The sequence below is a fragment of the Equus quagga genome, chromosome 17 (assembly GCF_021613505.1).
Source record: "Equus quagga isolate Etosha38 chromosome 17, UCLA_HA_Equagga_1.0, whole genome shotgun sequence".
Classification (NCBI taxonomy): Eukaryota; Metazoa; Chordata; class Mammalia; order Perissodactyla; family Equidae; genus Equus; species Equus quagga.
Genome location: NC_060283.1, coordinates 43,021,882 through 43,049,547, shown reverse-complemented (window position 1 = coordinate 43,049,547; position 27,666 = coordinate 43,021,882). Strand labels below are relative to the sequence as shown.

The following is a 27,666-nucleotide window of genomic DNA, read 5'->3' as shown; positions in this document are numbered from 1 at the left end:
GGCTGTCAAATTCAGGCAGTCTGGCTTCAATCCTTCTTGTAAATACCACATGGGATCTAATCATTATGAATAGAATTATCTAAAAATTAGAATAAATTATCCTTGTGAAATGTATAGCATCTGTTGAAGACTTTATAATTTGGAGTTACAGAGCTGCATACAGCATGTCTCGAGCCTGCAGACCTGCAGTTTTAGCTCTTTTATGAGTAATTCAAAATCAATTTGGATTATAATGCCTCACTTTCCTGCACTAAAAACTGGAATTTATAGCACTGACTTCTCTGTAAGAATTTTATAAGAGGAGGAAGAATAATAGATTATGTACCACTTGATAATAAGAGCCCTTAGTTAGACACGTGTATCTTCATGTATTTATGAATGTATGTATCAAATACTTTTGTAAAATTATGTTTAATGTTACTTTTTTGAAATCAATATATGTTCTTTAATACAAATATTTGTCAATTTCTTTGGTACTTAAAAACTATACAGAAATCACACAAACAGAGAACAAATAAGGCTGCTTAACTGGACACAGTAATCAATAGATCAATATATATGCACATGTATAGATACATGTTATATATATATATACACATATACAATATGTTTAGTAACAGAATTTGTCTTAATTTATATCTATAAGCATTTTTTATAATTATCTTTTTTTAACAATAAGTGAAATAATCCAGTATAATTTCCTTTAAGTTTGGATGAGAAGAAACACGTTTTCCTCTGGAATTCAGCAAGAAATTATAATAACAGCATTAGGTGGAGAATTGGGTATTTTGCTTTAAGTTTCTGGGTCTAAAGCTGGATTGGCCGGAAAAACGAAGTCGTTAAATTAGATGATTTTATATTGTTCAAATGACAACTTTCTGCAAGTGTCTGAAGGTAAGATTTGTTTATCAGTTCTAAAGTCTATACTCTAGGAAATGCGGTTCTGTTCTTCCCAATAAATAAGCCAAACATATTTATCTCTTTAAGAAAATATCAAAATGAGAACAGCCATGAATATTTCTTCAGTACAGACTTAGGAGCTTAATATAATAAGGTGAGACATTCAAAACATATGAATATTTTTCTGAAGGGAGATCCAGGCAGCTGTTACCCACGGCTAATTTTAGGAAGAGGTACTGAGAAGAGGTTGGACTTGAGATGGAATGGCACTGGATGCTTATAATTTTCAAGTCGTACCTTTCTCAACTGCTTGAGTTTTCCGATCATTTCCATGAATTACATTTAAAAATTTTTTTTTTTTGGTGAGGAAGATTGGCCCTGAGCTAACATCTGTTGCCAATCTTCCTCTTTTTGCTTGAGCAAGATTGTCACTGAGCTACATCTGTGCCAGTCTTCCTCTATTTTGTATGTGGGATGCCACCACAGCATGGCTTGAGGAGCAGTGCTAGGTCCACACCTGGGATCCAGGCCTGCGGACCCCAGGCCCAAAACAGAGCATGCGAAGTTAACCACTAAGCCACCAGGCGGCCCCCATGAACTCCATTTTTAATGTCATCATGGGTTAGCTGGGCAAGCAAATTGTGGACTATTCTGCTGCTTGTTTTTGTTGTTGTTTCTGCTTTAGAAAAAGTGCTTGAAAAGCCAAACTAAACTAGCATTCAGGGCCAACGGGTGAGAAGAGAGTGGTGTTGGGCAAGGTTACCTTCTTACAAGCTGTGATGGAGCCACCCAGGCTGCTTCCGGAGCCGCCGCTGGCACTGCCCTGCTGCGGTGCTGAAACCTCACACATCAGTGGTGACTCCAAGTTGCTGTGTGTGCTGCAAAACACAAAAGAGAACACATTCCAGTGAGTCATCTCCATATTCAGGAAGGAAGAAGCACAATGTGCTTTATCAAAAATCATCTTTTCAGATTGCACTGAATGCAACAAATCCTCCTGCTGACATTGACATTTCTTTGTTGGCTTCGTTTTTGTAATTGGTGGAACCGCTGTGAACTATTCTATTGTGAATATAAAACCGCAACCCAACGACTTCCAAAGTGCTTAGATGGACACAATCCATCCGCCTGACTTTGAGCTCTGTTAACATCTTTCCTTAAGCAAGCAGTTTTAAAAACCCAATAATGCTACTTGATGGCCACTCTTTAATTTTGCTTAGCCAAAACCAACACATAAAAAAATACTCATCCTGTTTTTTTCTAAATGAGGGAAAAACATCATTTTAATCAGGAGGCAAGATGGTACCATGAAAAGATCGTGGGCTTTAGAAAATGCAGGTCCTCTCTTATCATCTCTGTTGCTGGGGGCAGCATCTCATTTCTCTGCTTCCAAAATTCTAGACTGATATTCCTTCCCCCCATCTCTGTCAAATCTTGGTGGGCTTGAATATACGCAGGGCTGTATAAATATTTTAAAAGATTTAAAATTATTTCTACATGCTCAAGACATGATAAAAATTGAAATTATTATCAAACCTGCTTTTCATGATATGACTGGAGATTTTAAATTGAGCCTAATTTAAAAACAAAAAGCCCTCTGAATCTGAAGGATTTCTAAATATTTCTCTTCTGAAAATGTGAAAATTTGGAATTTAAAAACCGTACTTCTCTCTTAAGGTTAGACTTTATTTTCATTGTTGTTGATCCTGTAGAACACGTATAATTCATTAAAATACATTTTTGGGAGTACAACCTAATGATTCTTTATGTAATTATCAACCCAACGTATAGAATTTTTCTCTTAAATGAAGCACTAAATAGAAGATCAGTTAAATAAACAATGTATTTCTAATTAATATATAACCCTCATATTTTAAGTTCTAAATTAATCAATTTTCACTAGGTTGCAATTAGCCATAAGTCAAAAGTGCATGAATGTAGTCTATTAACATTTCCATTATTAATTACTGTGAATGATAGTTTTTTAAGTGACTGGTAATGGTGCTGTGTAACAGATCATAGATTTGGGTAAAACATGCAAAGAATAATTCAAGTAATTATTTTGTTTTAAATTTTCATATATTATTTTCTGAGTAATTGTCACCTTGAAGACTAGAATGAGCCAAATTTAAATGAAAGGATAACACTCATGTTATCTTTCTTTAACTGGGGAAAGGTAATGGAAGAAAGGAAGGAAAGAAAGCAGGAAGGGAGGGAGGGAGGGAGGAAGAAGGTACTTGGCTCCAGATTGTGGCTGTAACTCCCTGGCTACTCTACTGTCTACCTTTTCTGAGTCGATCTCTTCATTTATAAACGAACGTTCGGAGTAAGGTCTGAGGTCCTTCCTACCTCTAGAAGTCACTTAAAAATATCATGGAAAGCCTGAGTTTTAAGCCATGTTATTACTGGTTTCCCACAATATGGGGCCCATAACTTTTTAGGCTGCCATTTACATGTGACTCTAACGCAAATTCAACTGCTGATGTTTCCTGACTCCTTTCTTGGCCGTAGGACAGTTTGGCTTTTACCCAAAGGCCAAACAGGTATCATTGTGAGATTCCAACTCATTTACATGGGGAAGATAAGACCATAGATCAAGCTAACTTTGGCCCATGAATCAAGGAAATCATGCATATTCTTCTAGGAGCTACTAAGGCTCTGTGTGCAGTATACAGCAACATATACCATTGCTATTGTGTGCCTTAGGCAGCTCTGGTGAGCTAGTGGATCACGTCCATGAGGCCACCTCAGGACTTAGGTTCAGTGTTAGGACATCTTTCATGTCTCTTTACGGAGTCAGCGATCCTGAGAGCGGGAAGTAGGCAGGCTGAGAAGTAAGATTGAGACAGACCTGACATAAAACAGAAACAGAGCTTCAACAATCTCTGATCACTCTAGAGGACCATCACGTCTAACTTGGGGAGAGTTGGTGAGATCCAAAATCAGGGAGTAAGGGGATCATAGAAAAAAGTAAAAGATCACCCATGGAAATTCCTTGTTTTCCCATACAGCACATTGTATATGACTGCAAGTAGACAAGATGCCATAGTAATTTCCGTGCACAGAGAAACTTAAGAACTGCTGAGCCAGTCTAGTGGAAGAAACAAGTCTACCCACGTATATCTCGGTATGAAAACCCTTCTGCCTTTAAGATGATTGTGAGATCCTAGTTGGAAATAAAGATGAGGAAGGGAATTTGTTGCTTGCCTGCAGGGCTCACTCCATTGTTCTGAGGCTAAGCCTGTATAGCATTAATTAAAAAAGAATTTTAAATAAAATGTATAAATATATTTTTATTGTTGTGAGTACTAAATGAGGTAGTAGAGTGAAATAGTGGGACTAAAATCAGCGCATTACTCCATAGCAAGTGTGATACAACCCCACTGCACCAATATTCAAAGGGAATGCATCTTCTAGTCTCCAGAAACACATTATAAATCAACTTAATGATGCCTAATAACCAAAACCATGTGTAGAGAGGCTTATCTTTTGAACCACGTGACACGGGTGTGAATTTCCAGTAGGTGACATTACAACGCAGCCCAGTCTGTTCCCATGCCTTTGCGATGAAGACGGAATTTTCAGAGTATTTGCAAAGATGCTGTCCTTGGTTCTAGAGAAGCAGAACATTGGCTGCTGTGGATCAGGGAGAGATGGCAGCGACATGAAACTCATGCATTTATTAAAATGAGTTCAAATTGACATTGAAAGAACTGCTGTCAAGCTACAGTACAGCCTTAAAACTTGCTTCTAACGGGTAAGGCTGCAAGTTCTTCCCTGGAACATTTCCTTTGATTTTGACAAGTGTTGACAATATTTATTAAGCACATCCTTTCAGACTGGTTTCATGCTGAAATTGCTAAATGTGTTTCAATGAGGAGGTGATCAAGGTAAGAAAAAAGGTGCAAAAGCAGAATTAGAAATACTGACTTTAAAAACATTATGGGAAGAGAAGCAGGCTCCCTTATAAAAGAAAAAGTCATATATGAATGAGGTACTGAGCTGCCTCCATCCTGCAATCACTAAAGATTCATGTGGTATGAATAAGTAGGTCACCATTGGTAGTGAAAATGGCTTAAGGAATATTCAGCTATTTCCTGAGAGACAGAAATGTTCAATGCCTGGAAATCAGATTGTCTACTCAAAGTTTGGTCTGTTAACCAGAAGCATGGATATCACCTGGGAGCTTGTTAGATACCTAGGAGCTCCGATCCCTCCCTAGAACTACTGAATCAGAATCTGCAATTTGACATTAAACTGAGGCGATTCATATTCCCATTAAAGTTTGAGAAGCACTTATCTGACATACTAAATTAAATACAGGTTCTCATTTGCCCTTGTGCTTTTGCTCATCACGTTACTTCTTCTAGGAACACCCTTCCCAGTCCCCCTGCTTCCTCCTGGATAATTTCTACTCTATCCTTTGGGTCTCCAATTATAAATCACCTCTTGCACTGCCTTCCTCCCTTCTTCTCTTTGCCAAGAAGGCCACTACTCCTCTCCAATGTGCCTCCAATGCCCCGTGCACACACAAATGCACTCACCTCTCATCTCTCCCTCACTCCCATGTTCCCATCCTCACTGCAACCCAAGAATTGAGATAGACGCTCTTCTTGTGTGTTCCAACAACACGCTGGACCATGTTCTGTTACAGCACTTGTCAAAATGGTGTGCAATTTGGTAATATTTGTCTGCCCCTTTAGGTTGTAAGAACTGAAAGAGCAGGGACCCTTTAGGACACAGGGCAGGGCCAGGAAGGGATGGATGCTCATTTAGTATCTACTAATGTTGTTTGTTCTTATCTTTCTGAGCATCCTGCTTGACCTCAAAAGATTATGCAGCAAAAAGTGTTTAAATTCAATGCTCAATTTTTTGCAGTGGTGACAGATGGTAAGATAAGCCACATCTGATGAGATTATTTAAAGAATTTCCCATAAAAGTTCTAATGAAAAGGGATCCTATTGCAATTGTTAGAAAGTCAAGTAAACACAGTGTAAAGTTAAATAACTTTAACAGATTCTAAAAGATAAGATTTTCTCTTAACTTCTCCCCACTTAAAGAAGGCTTTCAGTAAAATGTAGTAATTACCATTGGTTTGATTGTCTCCGTGCTATTAAGGATATCTACTCTGGAGCTTTGTACTAAATCTTTTAATCTCAACACTGGAAAAAAATAGTAAGCACTCACATCTATCACAAGAGATCTTGAATAAGGAATTGAGTTGCTTCCCTAAAATCAATTTAATGACATACCACAGGCAAGAACTTAGAAGACTTTAAAATACACCTTCACAGGGTTCAAAATGAAAGTTTGAAAAGTGAATGTTCTTAGTTTACTCTCAGCCAAAAGATTAACTTGTTACATGAAGCTCAGGGGTTTAGGTGAGGCTTTCAAAAACAGATTTGCTTTTGGAACCATAAAAGAGCCCAAATAGCCAAAGCAATCTTGAGGAGGAGCAAAGCCGGAGGCATCATGCTCCCTGATCTCAAACTATAGTACAAAGCTATGGTAATTGAACAGTGTGGTATTGGTATAAAAACAGACACATAGATTGATGGAACTGAATAGAGATCCCAGAAGTAAACCTGCTCATATATGGTCAATTAATTTACAAAGAGGGAGCCAAGAATATACAACAGGAAAGGACAGTCTCTTCTATAAATGGTGTTGGGATCATTGGACAGCCACATGCAAAAGAATGAAACTGAACCTCTATCTTATACCATACACAAAAATTAACTCAGAATGGATTAAAGACTTGAATGTAAGACCTGAAACCATAAAACTTCTAGAAGAAAACATAGGTGGTAAGCTCCTTGACCCAGGTCTTGACAATTATTTTTTGAATCTGACATCAAAAGCAAAAATAAACAAGTGGGACTACATTAGACTGAAAAGCTTCTGTACAGCAAAGGAAATCATCAACAAAGTGAAAAGGCAACCTATAGTATGCAAGAAAATATTTTCAAATCATATATCTGATGAGGGGCTAATATCCAAAATATGTAAAGAACTCATACAACTCAATAGCAAAAAACCCAAACAATCTGAATAAAAATTAAGCAGAAAATCTGAGTACACAGATGGCCAACAGGTACATACAAAGATACTCCACATCATTAATCATCAGGGAAATGCAAATCAAAACCACAATGTGATATAACTTCACACCTATCAGAATAAGTATTGTTAAAAAGACAACAAATAACAAGTGTTGTCGAGGATGTGGAGAAAAGGGAACCCTTGTGCACTGTTGGTGAGAATGTAAATTGGTGCAGCCACTATGGAAAACAATGTGGAGCTTCCTCAAAAAGAATGAAAAATAGAACTAACATGATCCAGCAATTCCACTTCTAGGTATTTATCCAAAGAAAATGAAAACACTAATTTGGAAAGAAATATGCACCTCACATGTTCATTGCAGCATTGTTTACAATAGCCAAGACATGGAAACAACCAAAGTGTCGATCGATGGATGAATAGATAAAGAAATTGTGGTTTATGTATACAATGGAATGTTTAATATGAATGGAGGAATAGAATAGTGAATTCCAGACTTTTTGATCTCCTGGACCAGTAAAATAACACTAACAACAACAATATTATAAAGTGGAAACCTTTGCTTTCCCAAATAAGGACGTTTAAAAAAACCCCTTATTACATCTGCTTTCATGATCGAAGAAAGGACATTGCAATAATGTAATAAACTATGATATATTATCTAAGGATGAAGGATATTTACTTTTGAGAAAAGATAATTCACAAACTTCACTATCATTTTTGTCCTGAGATCAGTGAAAATGTTGTTGTAAATCCAACTCTGTGCACTTTTTGTGAGGTATTATTAAATGACAATGAAGAGAATATAAACAGGTCATTCATGATTAATCATCAAACAAATGGCTCATTCTTAGCAGAAAGAATGGCCTCGAATTAGCTATACTCTAATTCAATTTTGGTTGTTTTAAGAAAAGACACACAAAAAGACATGATTATAGCATTGTTACTTCATTTGGGAGGAAATTTGTACACACCAATGGCTGCTAATTTCCCTATTTTCAGGACTAGTTGAGCTGAAATCTTTTATCCTGAAAAAGTATGTTGAATACTGTTCAACGAAGACTTTTTCATTCATTCAGATTTGATAGATTCTCAAACCTATCAGATATGTCCAGTAAAACAAACCTCTTCATAACCAGATGTTATGCAAAATAACTAGATTATGATAGAAAAGGCAAACAGTAAATTTCTTAATATAGGAAAAGGGTCGTACTGTAGAATAGTGTTATTGGGGATTATATATACATAGGTGATAAAGTAAAAATTTTTGAACAATCTTCTGTGTCAGATGCTGTGCTTTGCAAATCATATGTTATCTTTAAGTAAATAGATAACAGCAAATAATGTCCTCATGAATGTAACAACTGTTGTAGGGTTTATTAGCTTTGGACCTTAAAAAGCTATTTCACAGTCTCAGGCTTCACCAAGACACCAAGAAATAATTTTGAAACTATAATCCCTTGTTCAGAAAGGAGGATTGAGCAAGAGAACATGATAGCTTAGCTGTTTTCTTTTTCCTTTTGTTAATGAGAGCTATGGAGAAATTTTTGAAAACATATGCCCTACCAATGGTGTGTGCAAAAATATTATTTTAATGTCAGGCAAAAAGTACATACATCTGTTGCTAAGTTAGTGTTGCATGAATATGTATTTATTCAGGAAGGCCATTAGATGCTTACTGTTGAAATATTTAACCCTAAGTTCTTTATCTCTAAAAAAGTTCCAGGTGTATATTTGTTTGGATGGTCAAAATACATTGTGAATGTCACTGCATTTTGCTGCATCCAGACTTTAGTTCAGAAACATTCAGAATATAAGTTACAGTAACCACCTCAGCTCCCACCTGTTTCTGCTCTTCCACCAAACCACCCAGGCGAATGCCTCCCTCTGTTACACAGTCTTCTTTCTGTACATTACCTCTAAAAAGATTACCATCATTTAATGCATAGTGGTGCTTAGGGTTCTATGAAGCATTTTACATTGACATTTAATTACCTTCCTTTTATAGATGAGAAATCAAGGATTAGAGGTTAGTATCCCTGAGAAATAACTGATCTGAGATTTGACCTGCTTCTCTTCATGCTATATTTTCTTTTCCACTGTGACCACGAATATTCCTTCTAATCCTTTGTTGGTATGACCATGACATCTAAGTGAGCTCTAATGTAGCCAAATCCCAGTGCTTTGGCATTTGGGAACCCTAGGCTCAAGTTTTACTCTATCAGTTACAAGCTGGATGGAAATGGACACATTACTCAAACCTGTCTAAACCTTAGTTTCCTCCTGTGTAAAATGCAGATGGTAATAGAAGCTTTGTCATGGAACTGTTCTGCTGGTTAAACGGGGTTATTCTTGTAAAGCAGGAGCATAGTGCTGGCATAGGGGAAGCATTCAACATTAAATTGAGAAATGATACCACATTAAGCCCTGAAAATGTATTTATTCTTAAGAGTCGGCTTATTAGGTTTTCAGGACATTTTGATATTAAATTAAACATAATATATGCAGACCTTTTGAATAAATGCATAAGCACTTGTTATAGTGACATTTCTCTTTTCTGTTCTCAGGCCTGTGTTTCTAAAATATATACAGTAAAGATTTCCCTACTTAGGCTGACTCTTGACTATTATCATGAGGTTATAAAATGAGGAATAATTAAGACTTTTTTTAAATCCAAGAAAACATAGACTTCATTCAATTAGTCTAAAACTGTACAAAGGTTCAGCCTGTTCTGGCACACAGTTTTAGATCTATATCTTTGACAAAATATCTACATAATTGAAGCAAAGTCTGGAAGCTTCCAGAAGACTAATTTGACATTGGTGAAAATCTGAATTGAAAGTGTTTCTAGAGGAAAGTAGTTGTATTGCTAAAATGCTACGTTAATGGGGAAAAGTTTACGAAAATCACTATAATACATGTACAAGAATGACTTTTCTAAGGTGTTCTATATATTTTTCCTCTGTGTTTCTGTTTGCCTTCTTAATTTTCTTGGACAACCATTTCTTCCAGAGATGCTGAGAGTTAGGCCTCCATGGATCCCCTGCTTCAGTTATCAGAAACATCACATCATGGAACCAACTAAAAGAACTGGACAGGTGGGAGCCTGACTTAGAACATGCCTGTTGGCCATTTACATTTAAATTCAAATAAGCTCTAGGAAAATGGTGTAATGACGTGAAGGGGAGTAAAAGGAAAGATGAGAAAATGTAAGTTTGTGTGAAGAATATAAACGTCTCATTCTGATGTGTCTCATGATTGTCGTGTAATTTTTAAGAAATCTTTGTTGATAAATAAGTGAATGAATTTTGTTGCATTCTCAAATTAGGAAAACTGGTATATCTTTCTATTGATTAAAATAATGTGTGATATTTTACATGTCACTTCTGGGGGTGCAAATGGATATGCCTTTTATGAAAAATAACCTGGACATGCTTTTTAAGACTTATTCAGGCATGCCTGTTGGTCAGTAATGCCCTTTATAAGAATCGATTATACAGAACAGACAGCAAGGTAAAGTATGTACTGAGATATTCAACACAATATTATTAATAGAAAAAATGGAAAATAAATAATATATTCATCACTAGGTACATTAATGGAGTTAGTATGCAGGCAACAAGATGATGCCCCCTTCTCCCCCAAAAAAATGACATGGGAAAATGTCCCCCTGTTAAATGAACACAGTTGAATACAAAACGTTTTACTGTATGCTACTGACATAGGTGGCATCCTTTTAAAATACAAGATTGATCAGATCTTTTGTAGGCTTAAAGCCTTGCAGTAGCTCTGTATTTTGCTTCGAGGAAAATTGTAAGTCGTTGCCATGGTCTGCAAGGCCCTTCCTGCCCGGAATCCCTGTTACCTATGGGACCTCGTCTCCTCCGACACTCTCCCTCGCTCCCTCCACTCTGGCTGCACTTGCCTTCTGGCTCTTTCTAGAACAGCACAGGCACACTGCTGACTTAGGGCCTTCCCCAGCTGTTCCCTCTGCTTGGTGCGTTCTTTGAGAGACCTGCTTACCTCACTTCATCCCTTCCTTCAGATCTTTCTCAAATGCCCCTTCTCAATGCAGCGACCCCTGTCAAACCTTTTTACTACTGCCACCCAGGCCTCCTCGTCCCTGGCTTCCCAGTCTCTCCTCTCCTGCTCTATTTTTTTCAGTGTCGCTATTATCTTCTAACATTCCATAGAATGTATTTATTTACTATGTTTATTATTTATTACATGCCTCTCCTCCTTGTACCATTCTCCCCCCGCAGGTTTTAAACCCCATAAATGTAGGAGTCTTTCCTGGTCTTTCACGATACATTCCCAACTCAGAATAATGCCCGCCATATAGTAGGAGCTCAGTAAATGTTTATTGAATCAATGAATTAATTAAAACATAAATATATACATACTTTCTACACATGTGCATAGAAATGTATGAAACTGTTAGCAGCAGCTATCTTTGGGTAATGGGGTTACTTGTGACATTGTCTTTCTTTTTAAAAGCTTTTTTTTATTTTTAATCATTTTTTTTTTTTTTTTTTTTGAGGAAGATCAGCCCGGAGCTAACATCTGCTGCCAATCCTCCTCTTTTTGATGAGGAAGACTGGCCCTGAGCTAACACCTGTGCCCATCTTCCTCTACTTTATACATGGGACGAGTGCCACAGCATGGCTTGCCAAGCGGTGCCATGGCCATACCTGGGATCCCAACCGGCGAAACCTGGGCTGCGGGAGTGGAACATGCGAACTTAACCGCTGCGCCACTGGGCTTGCCTGACAGTTTCTTTCTTGTTCCTTTCCATATTTTCTAAGTTTTCCACACTGAGCACGTATCTTTTTGTGACTCAAAAAAGATCTTTGTTTAAAAATGTGTGATCTGTGTTGGAAATCTAGTGCTTGTGAAAAGATTTGTAAATGCAAGATTCTGTCTTATAATGACAGTCATAAGGAATTTCTCTGATTATTGAATAACTTTATCCTTCAAAATCAAATGAAATTTGCCATCCTAACTAGGTTACCCCTTTAGTGATGAGTTCATGGGTCCCACCAAAGGTAACAGACAATCCGCCCGCTACAATAAAACTGATGTGATGGGTAAAAGTGATAAAACCAACAAAATCAGCCAAGGTTGTCTTAAACCGCGTAACTTCCCACGGCAAAGCTTTACTGCGGCCAGAGAAGTATCCTTCATCACAGAGAACTGTCCGTGAGCCTACATCTTGCTTCCCTTATATCTCTGGAGGACGAGGCTGTCAAATTATTTCATAGCTGCCTTTGTGGATAACTGGCAAAATGAAATTGAACTTGGACGGTCCTACGGAGTGCTTTACTAATTCTGGATAGTCAGATTTGACTTAGATCAAGAGCAGAAGCTCGTGGAACCTGCTGGATGGAGTTACTGGCACAGTTTAAGACAACATCAACACATCATAAAGACAGATCCGTTTGAAAGGAGCAGCTCCTGCTCTCCTGATGGGTAAGGATGACCAATGCTCATGGCTTCATTTTTCCTAAACTACCTAAGGGTCTCAAGAATTTTATTGAGCTCTTTCTTTATTGGGTATATTAGGTTATTTTTTAAGTATCCAAACCCTGTAGGGAGCCTTTTAAGAAGAACTGCAGCAATACTCAGTGTGTTGGAATGAAGTTGAAAAGTATTCCTTCAAAAAGGGCAGAGGGGATAACCTTGACCAGGTTGTTCCTCTCTCAGACATTTTGGCAAGCATATTAGAATTTAATGACTTCCTCTTCTAAGTGTACCTGGAGTTTGTATTATTACAATTATAGATTATTTCCACATAGTTCAATTAAATTAATTTCCTAGTCATGAATGCATTTTCATTTTATGACCTTAAAAAGTGCAGCTTGTTAAATGTCAAAAACTTAGAAATAGAAATAGAATAAATTTAAAATGAGATGCTTTTACATCAAAAACGTTTAGCAATGAGAGTACAAACAGAACTCACAAGCTGGGAACCATATTGACCTGCAGAGTATTACAATATTTTAAGTTAGTTGTCATCACTGAAAAACTGAAAGAATGCACCATCTAAGTTTTTGTCTTCTCTTGAAACATTGGTAAATCAGGCTACACTTCGAGTAACTAGTGAACTTGGGACCCTTTTAAATTTAGCAGGCGCTCTGAGCCTGTTGTACTAATTTTCATTACAAGTATCGGCCTGAAAAATATTTGATTATGCAACCTCTAGAAAACAAATGCCCCTGATATATTTTTCGCCTCCAATTTTCTTCCCTCAGATTTTTAGAATAGCATAACTACGCCATGAATTACATTTAATCTTAGATTTATTTATTTTTTTAATTTGCTTTGCATTTTGAAATAAAGCACTTCAATACATAATTTTATTAAGGTTTGGGGAGATGTTTGCTGCTGTCACAGCAGAAGGTCTCATAAGCTATCCAGCAAGCTACTTACAAAACTAGCAAAGAATTGGACTTACTTTCCTTTTGGAGACAATATTGGTAGAAATCACAAGCCAGTAAATATATCTTTACCTATTTAAGATTATCAATGTTAGTATGTATCAATCCCCATTTTAAGGCACATTTGTATTTTATATCGAATGAAGAGGGTTTTTACAGTCTGGCCGGGGTTGAATTAAAATTGCCAAATTTTATTTCCAAATTTGTTTTTTAGTTCTTGAGGTGAAAAACAACATCTGATTCATTATTGAACTCCACAAAATACTTAGTCAAATGCCTGCCAATTAGCCAGAGCTCCGTATATGTGGTAGGGTCAATAAATGGCACGACTTAAACGATCGTAGTGATTTATCTTTAATTGTCACCATATAGTAAAGATGATCTTTTAATTCTAACTCCATGCTTTTGTCTGTGACAGTCTACAACCCTATATAAACCATAAGTGGAACTTGCATGTTTTTTTATTAAGACAAAACGCGTGTAAATTATAACGGCAATATTTGAAACCAATAGAATGAACATCCACACATTAAACAAATATGCAATATGAAAAGACTAGAAATTAATACGAATGTCAAAATTTAAAAATTTCTTATGCCATATGATGTGAAAATATTACTATGTGCTGGCAGTCAGAAGACTTGAATTTGGATCCCAACTGTCACTTTTACTAGTTGACCTTGGGAAAGTTACTTAATCTCCTTGAGCTTCAGTTTCTTCATCTGTTAAATGGGACCAATGCTATTTGCTTTACGAGCTTTGTTGTTATTGAAGGGAGAGAATCCCAGTCAATAATAGTGGCTACACTTTATTGAGCACCCAACCTACTCCAGTCATTGTCACAGGACTGTCACATTTGTCACTTCAAATCCTCATAGCATCAGAATAGGGGAGAAGCTACTAGCCTATTATATTCCTAAAGAGATTGAGACCCAAAGCTTTGGAATTTGTTACACAGGTGATTAAGTGGCTTAATATGGGATCCAAGCCTGGGTGAAACTGACCCCTGTCTGTGCTCTTTCTTAGATCCCCGGCTGTCTTCACATAGTACCACGTGCTTCCGCCCTGTGGTCCAGAGAAGAGCAATGCAGACAAGGGGTGAGGGTTAGCAAGAGGAGATGTCTCTGGCTGCCGCACCGGGTTGGATGGCTACTCCTGTTGCCAGGAGAGGGGAACTCGAGTCATTGAGGAGCATCGCCAAATGCACTGCCAGGCCTGGGTCTCCATGAAGAGAGCTCCACGAAGATGTTTTTCTATTTAGGAGATAAACATCCTCCTTTTGTAGTTTGAGGGATGAGGAAAGCTCTGCCTAACTGAAAATTTCTGCCACCTGTCTATTCTCAGCGCTGGAATCCCTACTAAAGCCTTAGAGTCATTTAAACTAGAAGAGGGTAGGAGGACCCCAAAAGGATGGGGCACAGAAAGGGTAAAATTTGACTGTAAAAAAAGAGCGAAGGTACACAGCATAGTCTGCAGTTTGGCAGAAGTGAAAGCATAAACCAGGAAGCCTGCAAAATTAGGGTCAAAATCTGAGGGTTGGGAACCCAGGCGGCCCGTGGGAAGCTGGAAGGAAAGAGGAGGCGGTGTTTATGACTTGGCTGTATAATCCCCTGGACCCCACACCCCACAACCAACCTGGATTCCTGGGAGTGTCTCCTGGTGGACAAAGCAGCAGAGAGGCAGGTAGGTGAGTTTGGTTCAACTACCCACATGGCTGATGGAGAGGACCATACCCACAATAAAGGAGTTACAAACACCAGCAGATTTGGAGAGGAAGCAGGAGAGGAGAAGGGTGGGGAAAGAAAAGAAACAGAAATTTTAGTATCATTCAAGGAGAAAGACACACTCACAGCAGGCTATCTTTAAAAAGGACAAAAGTAGCTAGATAATGAGGTTGTAATAATTAAAAAAAACACTCAGAAAAGGCTTGAAAGATTACATGCATATTTTCAGATAGCATCTGTCTTGGGTAACATGCTGGATTTGTGTCTGAGATTGGGCTTCACATCTTTGATGCATCAAAAGGTAATTTATATCTTCCAGAGAAGACTTTCAGAGTCTTCCAATCTGACTTATGGGTATCTATAGGTGAGGAGCATAGTTTGTGCTCTCAAGCTTAATAGTTTAGTATTAAGAGAACAATGGGGCCACAAATTTTTATGGAAATTTGTTCCAGCTTCTTTGAATGCCTTGTAATTAAGTTTCTATACAATGCTTACCTGGAGGCACGCTCTAGTCCTTTTTACAATGCCAATTGATGGTGTATTACCTGAAATGCCAAAGGCTGTAAAGTCACTGTCACTATGAAAACACCGATAATATCAATATATACAGGAGAAAAAGGTAAACAAGAAGGAGTCAGTGAAATTATCTTTGTATCTCCATCGCTGTTAGTTCCTGGTACATCATTAGAATTCAGGAAAATTTTACTGTGAGGATGAAGATGCCAGAGAAGGACTGAGGCAGCAGAATATCTGCTTTATCAAAGATGTCGACGTAAGAGATACCTGATGTAGGGGTGGAGCTCTAGGTGTGAATGAGTGACCATCTGGGGTCACATCAGAAGATCTCCAATCCATGTCATTCACTAAGGGTCTTGCATGCTTTCTTTAAATTTAGTCCTAGAAAATCCATATTTATTGATAGCATATAAATGATTTCTTTTTTTAATTCACTTTTTGTTTGTGGCTCATATGAAGAAGTGTAGTTTATGTGTGTGCTTTGATTTCTATTCAGCAAACATGCTAAACTCATTTATTAATTCTAGTAATTTATCTGCAGATTCTTTTGGATGTCCTATGTACACGATCAAATAAACTGCAAATACTGAGAGTTTTGGTTTCTTCTTTTCCATACCTTTTATCTTTTGTTTCTTGTTATTGTCTTACTGCATTGGCTAAGATCTTCACTGAAATTAATAGAGTAATGCAAAAATCCTTAGAGTTACACCACTATGTATCGTGTTTACTGTATTCCTATCTCTCTGTATTTTTCTAGTGTTTTTATTCTATTAATCTTGAAAGGATGTTGCATCTTATCAAATGCCTTTTTGCATTTATTGATATAACCATATTGTCTTTCTCCTTCAGGTTGTTAATTTGATGGATTATAATTGATTTCTTTTTTACTTTTTGAGGAAGATTAGCCCGGAGCTAACATCTGCTGCCAATCCTCCTCTTTTTTTGCTGAGGAAGACTGGCCCTGAGCTAACATCAGTGCCCATCTTCCTCTACTTTACATGTGGGACGCCTGCCACAGCATGGCTTGCCGAGTGGTGCTAGGTCTGCACCTGGGATCCATACCAGCAAATCCCAGACCGCCTATGAGGAATGTGTGAACTTAACCACCGCGCCACTGGGCTGGCCCCAATAATTGATTTCTAATGTTAAACCAGTCTTGAATTCTTGAGATCAACTCAAGTTGAAAACAATGTGCCATCCTTTTCATATACTGTGGGACCTAGCTTGCTAATATTGTGGTTGGGAATCTTTTTCCTCTGTGATCATGAATGACATTAATTGTACTTCCTTTCTTCTCTTGTCAGGTTGCTTTCAAGGTTATGCCAGTTTCATAAAATAAATTGAGGGTATTCCTCTTTTTCTATTTACTGGAGGAGTTTTGCACCATGGAAATGATCTGTTATCAAATGTTTGGCAGAAATTTCCAGCAAAGTTATCTGAGAGTGGAGGTTTTCTGTTGGAACGATTTTGGCCATCGAGTCACTATCTTTAACATTTCTCAAGGTTTCTATTTCTTCTTGTTGTTATATTTTTATTCAAAATTGCCCATTTAATCTATTGTATACTTGTGTGTTGACATAACGTTTTACAATATTATTATAATTTTGTCTGTAGTTTCCATAATGATGTTCATTTTTTTTCATTCCTACAATTGTTTTTGGTGCTTCGCCTCCTCTCCTCTTTTAAATTAAGTGTAGCAGGGATTTTCCAATTTGATTTGCCCTTTCAAAGAACCATCCTTTGGTTTGCCTATGCGTCATAGTTTGTGTTTGTATTGTATTAATTTCTGGTCTTAACATTATTTAATTTCTTTGGGGTTATTTTGTTTGTTTTTGTAATCTCGGGAGATAGATGCTTATATCATCATTAGGCTTTCCATGCATTTTAAATGTATGCCTTGAAGGTTATACATTTTTCTCTTATAACGGCTTTACCTGCATTCCACAAGTTTTGAAATGTGGCATGTTTATTATCCTTCAATTCAAATGATGTTCTAATTTTCATTATAATTTTGTTTATTTTATTTCTTTTTATATGAAAAATTTTAATTTACCTTTTCATTATTGAGTTCTAGTTGAATTGCATTTTACTCAGATAACATGGTCTGTATAACATTAATCTTTGGTACTTGTTAAGAATTGCTTTGTAATCCAGTGTATGGTCAAATTCTGTAAATGTTGTATACATTCTGCACATTTTTTGGCTGTGGTATTCTACATATGTGTATTAAGTTGGCTGTGATATTCAGATCTAAGTTCATGTTGATATTTTTGGATAATTTCTTTTTATATATCTGCCCAATTTTTCTGTTTTAATTTTGAGGTTATTTTATTTTGTGAATAGAAATTTAAAATGGTATATCTTGCTGGTTATTCAGCCTCTGTCATTATGCAGTGACACACTTAACCTCTGGTAATGCTATTCTGTTCCAAAGTTCATTTTGTTTGATTTAGGATAAAGCTACAACAGTTTTCTTTGGCAAGCTAGTGCATCAAATATCTTTTTCTATCCTTCTTGGTATTTTATATTTTAAATATCTCTTCTTTTTTTAAAAAGAAAATCTGAACAATAATCTTCGCATCCTGTTTGGAGTATTCAATCTATTTAATTTTAATATAACTGCTGATATATTTAAAATCCTCTATAATTTTCTTTGATGAGAAGTAACACTCTCAGTTTTTACCTGTAAGAAAATATCTTTATTTATTCTTGAAAGATATTTTCACTCAGCATAGAGTTTTAAACTGACGACTATTCTTCTTCATACATTGAAGATATCATTTAACTATCTTTGGAATCCCATTGCTGCTTTTGTCAGCTGTCAATCTAGTTGCTAGTTTTTAAAGGTAATGTATGTTTTTTCTGGCTGCTTTTGAGATCTTCTATTTATCTTTGATGGTCTGTTGATATCTACCTAATAATTACTTATTATCTTAGAAACTCTTCAATTCTTTTAGTAAATTTAAAAATGTTGTTTTGCAATTTTAGTCATTTTCAGCAAGAGGATTGATGAATAACTTTTTTATATTACTGGAATTAAAACTCATAGACTTTTTTTTAAATTTTTTTTTTTAAAGATTTTATTTATTTATTTTTTTTCCCCTTTTTCTCCCCAAAGCCCCCCGGTACATAGTTGTATATTCTTCGTTGTGGGTCCTTCTAGTTGTGGCATATGGGACACTGCCTCAGCGTGGTTTGATGAGCAGTGCCATGTCCGCGCCCAGGATTCGAACCAAGGAAACACTGGGCCGCCTGCAGCGGAGCGCGCGAACTTAACCACTCAGCCACGGGGCCAGCCCCTAAAACTCATAGACTTTTAAAAGTTTCTGATGGTGTTTGGAAGGGCACAGAGAGAGACGAAAATATTACGTGGGTTTCCAGGTTGAGAAAAATGTGGGTAGGACAGGGGAGATCTAATAACGTTTGTGAGTAGAGGAGAAGGCCAAATTAGGAAGAACTGACCTGTCTCCTGAAAAGCTTTTCAAAAAGAATTAGAAACCATTTGATGGGGAAGGAAGTAGCTAATCAAGTGACTTAAAGATATCTAGTTACTCAGATATCTCACGCAATAGCAACAAGCTGTAGCAAAAACAATAACAACAATGGTACTAATAATTATTATCTGTCACCCCTTAGAAGTTAAATAAGACCATCTTCATTTGTTTATGAAGTTTAATGAATAGCTAAAAGGACCTACATTTTTCAAGATGGACTTGATTTCAAATCATTTGCTGAACTGTACTTCAAAAACACAGACTTAGTAGAGTAGGTACCTTGATTCTTAATTTGGAAAACATGGTCCTCATACATAGACATATAGCACGTAATCTCTTTGTTGGAAAGCAGGCATACTTTAGAGGAAGTTTCTCTCTATAAATGCCCAGGCAGAGAAAACACAATATGCGAATTTATTGATCATTTTATTAAATCTTAAATTTTTGTGCTATAAATTCATTGTAACAATACTTCGTCACTGTGTTTGTAGATTTCATTCTGCAGAAAATGCTTAGGTAAGTGACTCACATAGAGAATTCAGCTAGAATGCATGCTGCCTCCTGCCAGGTCTAAATTGATTTCCCCACAAAGTGTTTTTACCCTAATGGAAGTTGAGTAGCACAATCCAATATGTTAGAGAGACAGGTAGAATGATTAATTTTTCTATGACTTTTCACTCCAGTTCAATTTAAAAAAAAATCAACTCAAAAACGATCAGGTTTTAGAATGAGATGCAACAATGGAAGAAAGACTCAAACACCTACTTTCTCTTTTCTCATGAGTTCACCCAACGAAAAAAAAGTGAATGAATGAATTAATAATAAGACAAAATTCAGATCATCATATTAAGTCCGAAGCTATAATGCTTAGAGACATTGAGCTTTCAAGAGAAAAACATATCTCTATTTTCCACTTCAGGAAGAAAAGTATGTGAGCTGAAGCAATGTGTAAAACATTCTCAATGTGCAAGGGCTATTAGGGAGATTTTATAGTATTCATCTATGATTTTACATTTAATGAGAAAATTTTGGTTAAAGATAATAAAGTTTTACTTTGGGCAGCACTTCAGAAACTGGAATAATTGATATTGCTCGTTAAATTAAATCTTTGTACAATTTATAGTTAAACTATTTTTAAGCCAATTATCCATTTACAAAGGTTACTGTTTAACCTACCTGAAAAAGATATTTTTTTAAATGGTATAACAACATTTCTCCTTTTTGTGCAAGTTATGTTCTGCATTACAAGTGCACTTCCTGGGTACCATTTGGCATTATCAAAGTGTTCAACTGTATTTTTTTCATCCAAGTTCATCTCGATTATTGAAGTTTCACTGACATGGTTTTCTTATTTAGTTCTTAAAGCTGCCTTTGCCCAGTCCGTTTGCTTTCAGAAGATGAAATCAAGGCCTAGAGATGGGACCAGGACCTCTGTTGGAAGTTTAGCAATGCATATACTCTATTCACTCTTTCAGTGGTAGCTATTTCTAGGATAAAATTTGATGCGTAAGAATCCTTTGCTTTCTAAAGGTAGAAGAGAATAAAGCAATAGGAACACAGATTGTTAAATAGCTATAATCTATATGCAACTATTATTATGACACCCTCAAGCATTATGTAACCTATAAATCATAGCAACAAAAGAAGGTCGCTCACTAAAAAGACCATAAAGAAATATGATATAGATATGCATTTCAGATTTTATAACACCTTAGATTCTCAAATAGCCAAGATTCAAGAAATATTGACTTGTTCTTGGAAATCACATTTCATCATTTCTAGGGGAAGCAGAGCACGGAATTTTACTGAGCCTGAGCAGATGAATCGTTATCAGGACAATATAACCATTGGCACAGCAGCTTCATGCTGTTGCCTCATTAGACACCACTGAGAAAAGTGAGCTGAGCGCATAAAGTGAGCAAATCCAGCTAGAGAGATTATGTAAAGAGACTTCGAGGCTGCTTTGTGCCTGTAAACAGTTATTCTTTTATATCTAAATTGTTCAAGAGAGTTAAAAAACATATATCTAAGGGAAATCCTGTAAATCTAATATTTATTGCAAATTGTAGTTGCAAACAGGAAACAGAACTTCTGTGTGGCACAAGCAAGAAGGACAAATCAAAGCCTCGAAGTTAGGAGCCATTGTTAATTGTAGCTCAGGGAGGGAACTCAGCAGGCATCCCGTTTATCAGCCTGTTTCTCGGCAAAGTGGAACCGAATGTGTCCTATATAGGAAATCATCATGGTTAGATATATCTTCCCTTGTGAAAGATTTCAGCTACGATACGCCAGCTAAGAGAACAAGACTTTTTTTTCTCAAGACCTATTTTGAGATAAGATTACTATCTTGTGCATATGCTTTCATAGCGTCTACATTATGATTTCCCAAAGCATCTGACATGCATGTCTCAAGTATAGCTATATCTCGATTGTGAGAAAGTATACAGGAATCATGAGGAAGTTTTACTTATATTAGTGTTCCCGATGTGTATTGTGTGATTGCTTGAACAGCTCAATTCTTCTCTACTGTAGGTGGAATAAAGCTTATCCCTTCAGCCAAAATGACAAGTGCAAGGGCTAACATCAATGAATAATCATAGTCATAGATCCCAGACCTTCTGGTCACTGATTCAGATTTACTTCTGAACTTCTCTGTTTCTAAGGCAAGATCTTCTAGAAACACACAAGCATTTAATTTCTCTTGAAATGCTCAATCAAAATGGGATTTCTTTCTGACAATGTGTTAACAGTTCCATTAGCCACTTTGTGAGCAGAAAGAACATAATCTTTTCTACGCAATTGTAAAACTAAGTGGAAATCTGCATGCACATTCATTTTTCTATTCTTTCAACAAATAGCTACAGAGCACCAAGTTTTGTGTGAAGTGCTCAAGATACTGCAGTGAATAAAGCAAACAAGAATCCTCACCTTCATGAGTTTATGTTGTATTGGAGGAGAAAGACAAAAAAAGCAACATGTAAAAGTAAAATATGTAAGAGATTAAGGAAACTAACATACGAATATTACTCTTATAAAGTGAGTATTTTCACACAGTTTGTCCAGTGTTTTCTGTACACAATGAGAATTGGGTCAGGAAACATTAATATCTAAGTTCAGGGTAGTTGAATAATTTTGCCAAAGTCACACAATACATCAAAAAATATGATCTTAAGGGGCTGGCCCCGTGGCCGAGTGGTTAAGTTCGAGCGCTACGCTGCAGGCGGCCCAGTGTTTCGTTGGTTCGAATCCTGGGTGCGGACATGGGACTGCTCATCAAACCACGCTGAGGCAGCGTCCCACATGCCACAACTAGAAGGACCCACAAAGAAGAATATACAACTATGTACTGGGGGGCTTTGGGAGAAAAAGGAAATAAATGAAATCTTTAAAAAAAAAAATATGATCTTAAACCCAGGTACTCCAACTGCACGCCTTGGGGTTTTTCCATTGCAAAGCACTGTCTACACAGCACCAAAATTAAATTAAATGTTCCGAGAGTTGTGTATTGAATATCACAGAAAGAAAATAGCCAAATGACTTGAAAGATTGAACATATATCTGAATATTTCAGGGTTCTCCACCCACAGTCTCAAAGAAAGCAGGACTTGATGAGAAAAGAATGAAGCAGCTGGATAGTTAGCAATGGAACACCTGTTATCCTCTTTTTCTATTTGTTCTTATATAGAAATTGCTTTCAGAGGAATTCTGAGTCTATTTGCCTCATTGCAGGTGCATCTATTACTTTCGCCTATTAATATGGGAGTAAAGAAGGTATTATTTGGGGTGGCAGTGAAGAAAGCTAGGAGCAGTATATGTCCCTAAGGGCAGGAATGTCTTACAGAGACAAGAGAATTTGTGTGAGTCTGATTATTTTACCATTGGCAGGAAAGCTTCATTGGAGAGCCTTGGAAATAAATGCCTAGGCTGAAGTATTTTCCCAGACAATTTAGATGGCCATAGATGTTTTGTCTAGGTTGAATAATTATGATTCTTAAAAGGAAAGAAGAGTTACCGAGAAAAACAAAGAACCAAATTTTATATAGTGTTGCTTTTTATTAAGCTATGGTTATTAGCCTGCTGCAAAAATGCACAAGAATGATATGGAAATGCCAGGGGCACAACAGCATGCCAACTTTAGTGAAGCTAATTATGACTGATATACTTGCAAAAGGTCAAGAATTATGCAGCAGAATGGACAACACACTCGCAGATCTGTTTCTCCCATGGTTGTGCACTAAAGCAAAGCGTCAGAGAGAAGCGAGCAATTAACTAGTGAATGTAATCAGTGCCAGTGTTCAGTGTGGATCATCCATTCGAACAACCTCCTATTCATTGCCCAAATTGCTCACTAACTGCATTCTCTACCTACTTTCCTCTTTTTCAGACTCAAGAGGGCCATGTGAAAATAAAATACACACTTATAAGATAATTGTGATTGTACTTTACTTCTTTCTTTTTCAACACAGTCTGTGTTATTTTACCCCTTATGATAGGGCCAAGAGGCCAACCACATCCAGCTCCAGTCTGGAGGTGGTTCAAATGGCCAGGAGTGGGAAGAACCGGAGGCAAATTTGAGGCATGTCCTAGGGAGTATGAAAGGTTAAAGTCTGAGAGACTGAATTCTACAGAATGAACATGGCACCTATGAGGAAAATAAGAAAAATATCAAAAGAATCAAAATTCAGGAGGATTAGAATTGGGAGTGAGAAAAAGCTATAGCATGAGATATGGGCTGTATGACACCTTGCTTGTATGTGCAGTTGAGAATACAGTAATATCTCAACAAATATCATGACGAAGCCCTCTGGAATCCTCTGGGTTCCCTTCTCTATCTGCTTGACATACGGCCAACCCGTTGGATGTCTGTTTTCAGATGTCCTTATGTAGCTTGAAACTCAAGAAATACTTTTCAAGTGTCCTTTTAATGACAGTTGCCACTTTGAATAACCTTCTTCTGGTGATCCTGTGATCTTAGCTCTCTATTCCCCTCCCTATCTCACCTCCAAGCATTGTGAGGTTGAAATTATAATTGATAAGCAGCTATAACAGTGTCTGTTTATGGAACATTTAAAATATGCAGGCACTGGGCTATTTTCTTTATACACATTATCTCAGTTAGGGCTTCCAAGCCATCTTTAGCTTGAAAAACTCCAATGACATCCCATTGCTTTTAGGATGAAGACTCAGTGGCTCCCAAGGCTTAACATATTCTGGCTCCTATCTGACTTTCAGGTCTCATGTGTCGCTATGCTCTTCCTCACGTCCCGTACCCCAGGCGCTTACCTGGAGTTGTTTAAACACCCCACTGCTTTCTTGATCCAGGACTTTTCCAATGGCTGTTCTGACTGACAGAAGCACTCTTCCTCAAGAGGCCTTTCTTACCTCTCCCATTTAAGTTTTGATCATTGTTATATGTCTTCAAAGACCATATTCTTTTTCCTTTGGACCACACTTGCCGATTTGCTATATACCCACTGATGCTGTTATTTGACTAATGTCTTTCTGTCTCACTGATATTGAAGTTCCATGACAATGGGGGTGGCTCTATCTGTGTTCATTATTACATATTCAGCTGATATTATCTGGCGTACATAAGGGGGTCAATATCTGTACTGAATAAATAAATGAATGAGTAAATTTTATTTTTCAAAGATGTATCTTTCTTACATTTGACCCCAATTCTCCATAAAGGAGCTAGTTTCCATGGCAGCATATTTTTTGCCTGCCTGAGAGACAAGTGGGATCCATTATAGAGATCAGTGATTCAGTGACTGTTAGGGACTAGATATGCATCTATCTCACGAAGGACGTGGTCACCACAGACACTGTCAGAAGACCCACCACACAGTCTTAATCCAATTGATCTACTTGCTGCCTTTTAGACTTTGAGCAAAATTATACTCTTATAGAAAGAGAAGAGAAGGGGATTGACATTTATGGAGGGTCTTCTATCTTCCCAGAAGGCCATTTGGTGCTTTTCATACATTCAAATTACTACCTGTGCATTAAAAAATAGACTAATAATTGTGAGAAATTTTAGAAAGAGAAAAATCTCTGTAATCTTAACTATAAGGGTGAATTTCCTAGAAGTTTGAATTTTTGAAATATTCGATTGTACCTGCATTGTTTCCTAGATAATTCATTCACCTGCAGATAATGTTTGCAAAAATGGAAAAGATTTTCAGGAGTGCTGTTTCCTGGAGAAAATCTGGTAAACTCAAAGTCATTGGAAATTGTCACCCCAAAGATTAGGTGTCCTTGTTATTCATTAGCCAGTCCCTACAATTATAAGATTGTATAAGAAAGCAAATGGATTTATGGCTAACAACTAGTATCCCGTGAAGAACCCTCTTCACTGAAATCCAGTGTTTATCTCTGTCTGATGCATCCACACCTTTGGTGGTTATTGCCTGTTGATGATTTAAGAGGTTGTGACTTTGATTTAAATAAAATATTAATCAATTGAAATGACAAATGTTGCAGAAGGTGCAGGAATTCTGCAAGGAGAAGAAAATGATGTTGGAGAACTCTTTATCACATGTCAAATCATCACCAAATGAGTCTGGCACAGTGAGATCAGTTAATATTGGAAGAAAAGAAAATTAATGAGGATGACATGACAGATACTTCACAAGAGACTGATTTGGGAATCAACTAATTAAAGGGAGAGTTGGCAAAATTGATGAGGCTGTTGAATATATTTACAGAACTGACACTGTTTACGATCTTGTGACAAAAAGTGTCAAGTTGACACACAATTTTGAAGGGAAAATTATGATCTAATCCAATCAACACGTAATTCATTATTTATTTCATAACTCATGTTTACTTTTTATTTTTAAAATGTTGATAAAATGAGCTAATTTTTATAAATTTTATTATTTTTAAGGATAAATTCTCAATCAAACATATTAATTTTGTTCACTATTTAACGACATTTAGTCTTCTTCATAGTGAATTTACTTTATACGTCCTTTTCCAGGATCTAAGTATCCTTACATGACAAAGGTGGCATTCAAGTTACTAGGTTTCACTCTTTTCTTTCAAGTAAGAAAGTAAGCTCTCCCCTCCATTTTCTTTTTCCCATTCCCAAACATTCACTCCAGTCCCATATAATCCTCAGAGTTAAAGCTTGGACTGGAGCTTCACCTTTTCTGCCCCCTTCTTTATTTATATCCTTATTCATTGCATGGAAAATATCTTAGACCCAGTAGAGATACTGAGGAAAATGCTTTATTAATATTTTGTCTATACCCTTTTTCTTCATGAAGAATGTCTACAGTCCACCAGGGCTGAGTGTGATTAAGGTTGGGATGACAGCTTCTCTGGATAACGTGTTCTCTGGCTATGGAATCTCTTCCTTGGACACTTCTTTTATAGCGATTCATATGATGAAACTGCAGCTCGTTTTCTAAATGACACAGTTCCAATGAAGTCATCACCTTTTTTCCACCATTGCAAGAGAGGAAGAGTAATAGTTTCACAGCATGACGGGTCGGATCACTGACCTGTTGATAATTACACAAGGGAAGTGTATGCACTTTTTTAATTGTTATTTTGAAGCATCATTGATTCAGGAATAAAAAAAAGTAAGAACTAAAAATCTTCAGGTTATACTGAGTGCATGAGTCAGCAATGAGCACATTATGTGGAGCCAAGATTTCACATAGAAAAAAATGACTTCAATTGGTCCTTTATTTATTTTTTTATCTGAATTCTATTTTTGGTTTCAATTATCCAGGTTAATTCTTTAATTTATTTGTCTGCATAAATTAAGTGGAAGAATTGGCTATTCAAACTGTAAATGAATGGATAAGTCTATTGATAGGCACAATCTATCAAAAGACATTTATTGCATTATTGTGTTATTATTATTATCTTCAAAATTATAGATTTTTAGGGCAAAAAGCAATTAAGTGCGTTGTTTGACCTATGTTAATACTGAAGAATAAACAGAGAAAATTATTCATTCTTCTTGTATCTTTGGAAGCAAAACTAATTATTTAAAAATTCTTCTCATTTTATTTAGTGCATTTTAATACCTGAGCAAAGTACACTAAACTGTAAGATATATAATATAAAAAAGGCACTTTTAGACATTGATACTCTTGATACAAATTGATATCCATTACATATGTACATATATTTAAAATGTATGTGTAACATCATGTTTAATAAATAATTGAGAAATACATCTCACTAAACTTTAGCATTCTATTTTATTATATGTTTAATCTAAAGCAGTTGGTTTTACTTTAATCTTAATAATCTAATAATCATTTTAAAGAAACTGCCTATAACTGAAAAGATATAATTCGTCTATAATGAAAGAAAGTCTAATTAAATGTTAATAGATCATTATTTTATATGGGTTCCAATTTGCCATAGATCAATTTAATTCCTTTAATACACAGGAAAGTTATTCTTTTGCATTTCTTATTAAAAAATGATTCATTGATTGATTGCATGATTGATTTAATGATGGATATTCCATCTTGTTCCTCTAAGAATCTGTGACAGCTAACAGAAAAGGTA

The 27,666-nt window shown here is 36.5% G+C and overlaps 1 protein-coding gene across 3 annotated transcripts in view; it reads right to left on the bottom strand.

The window, feature by feature from the left end:
- The window catches only part of SPHKAP (SPHK1 interactor, AKAP domain containing), a 153,849-nt gene that overhangs the window by 115,265 nt on the left and 10,918 nt on the right, over positions 1-27,666 (bottom strand). For 2 of the 3 annotated variants that reach the window (XM_046643130.1, XM_046643132.1), the window contains exons 2-3: positions 15,033-15,111; positions 1,664-1,769 (exon numbers count right to left, since the gene is read on the bottom strand). In XM_046643130.1, the coding sequence (XP_046499086.1) occupies positions 1,664-1,769; positions 15,033-15,111 (185 nt within the window). The remainder of the gene's footprint in view (positions 1-1,663; positions 1,770-15,032; positions 15,112-27,666) is intronic. The other variant, XM_046643131.1, reaches the window with a different exon arrangement.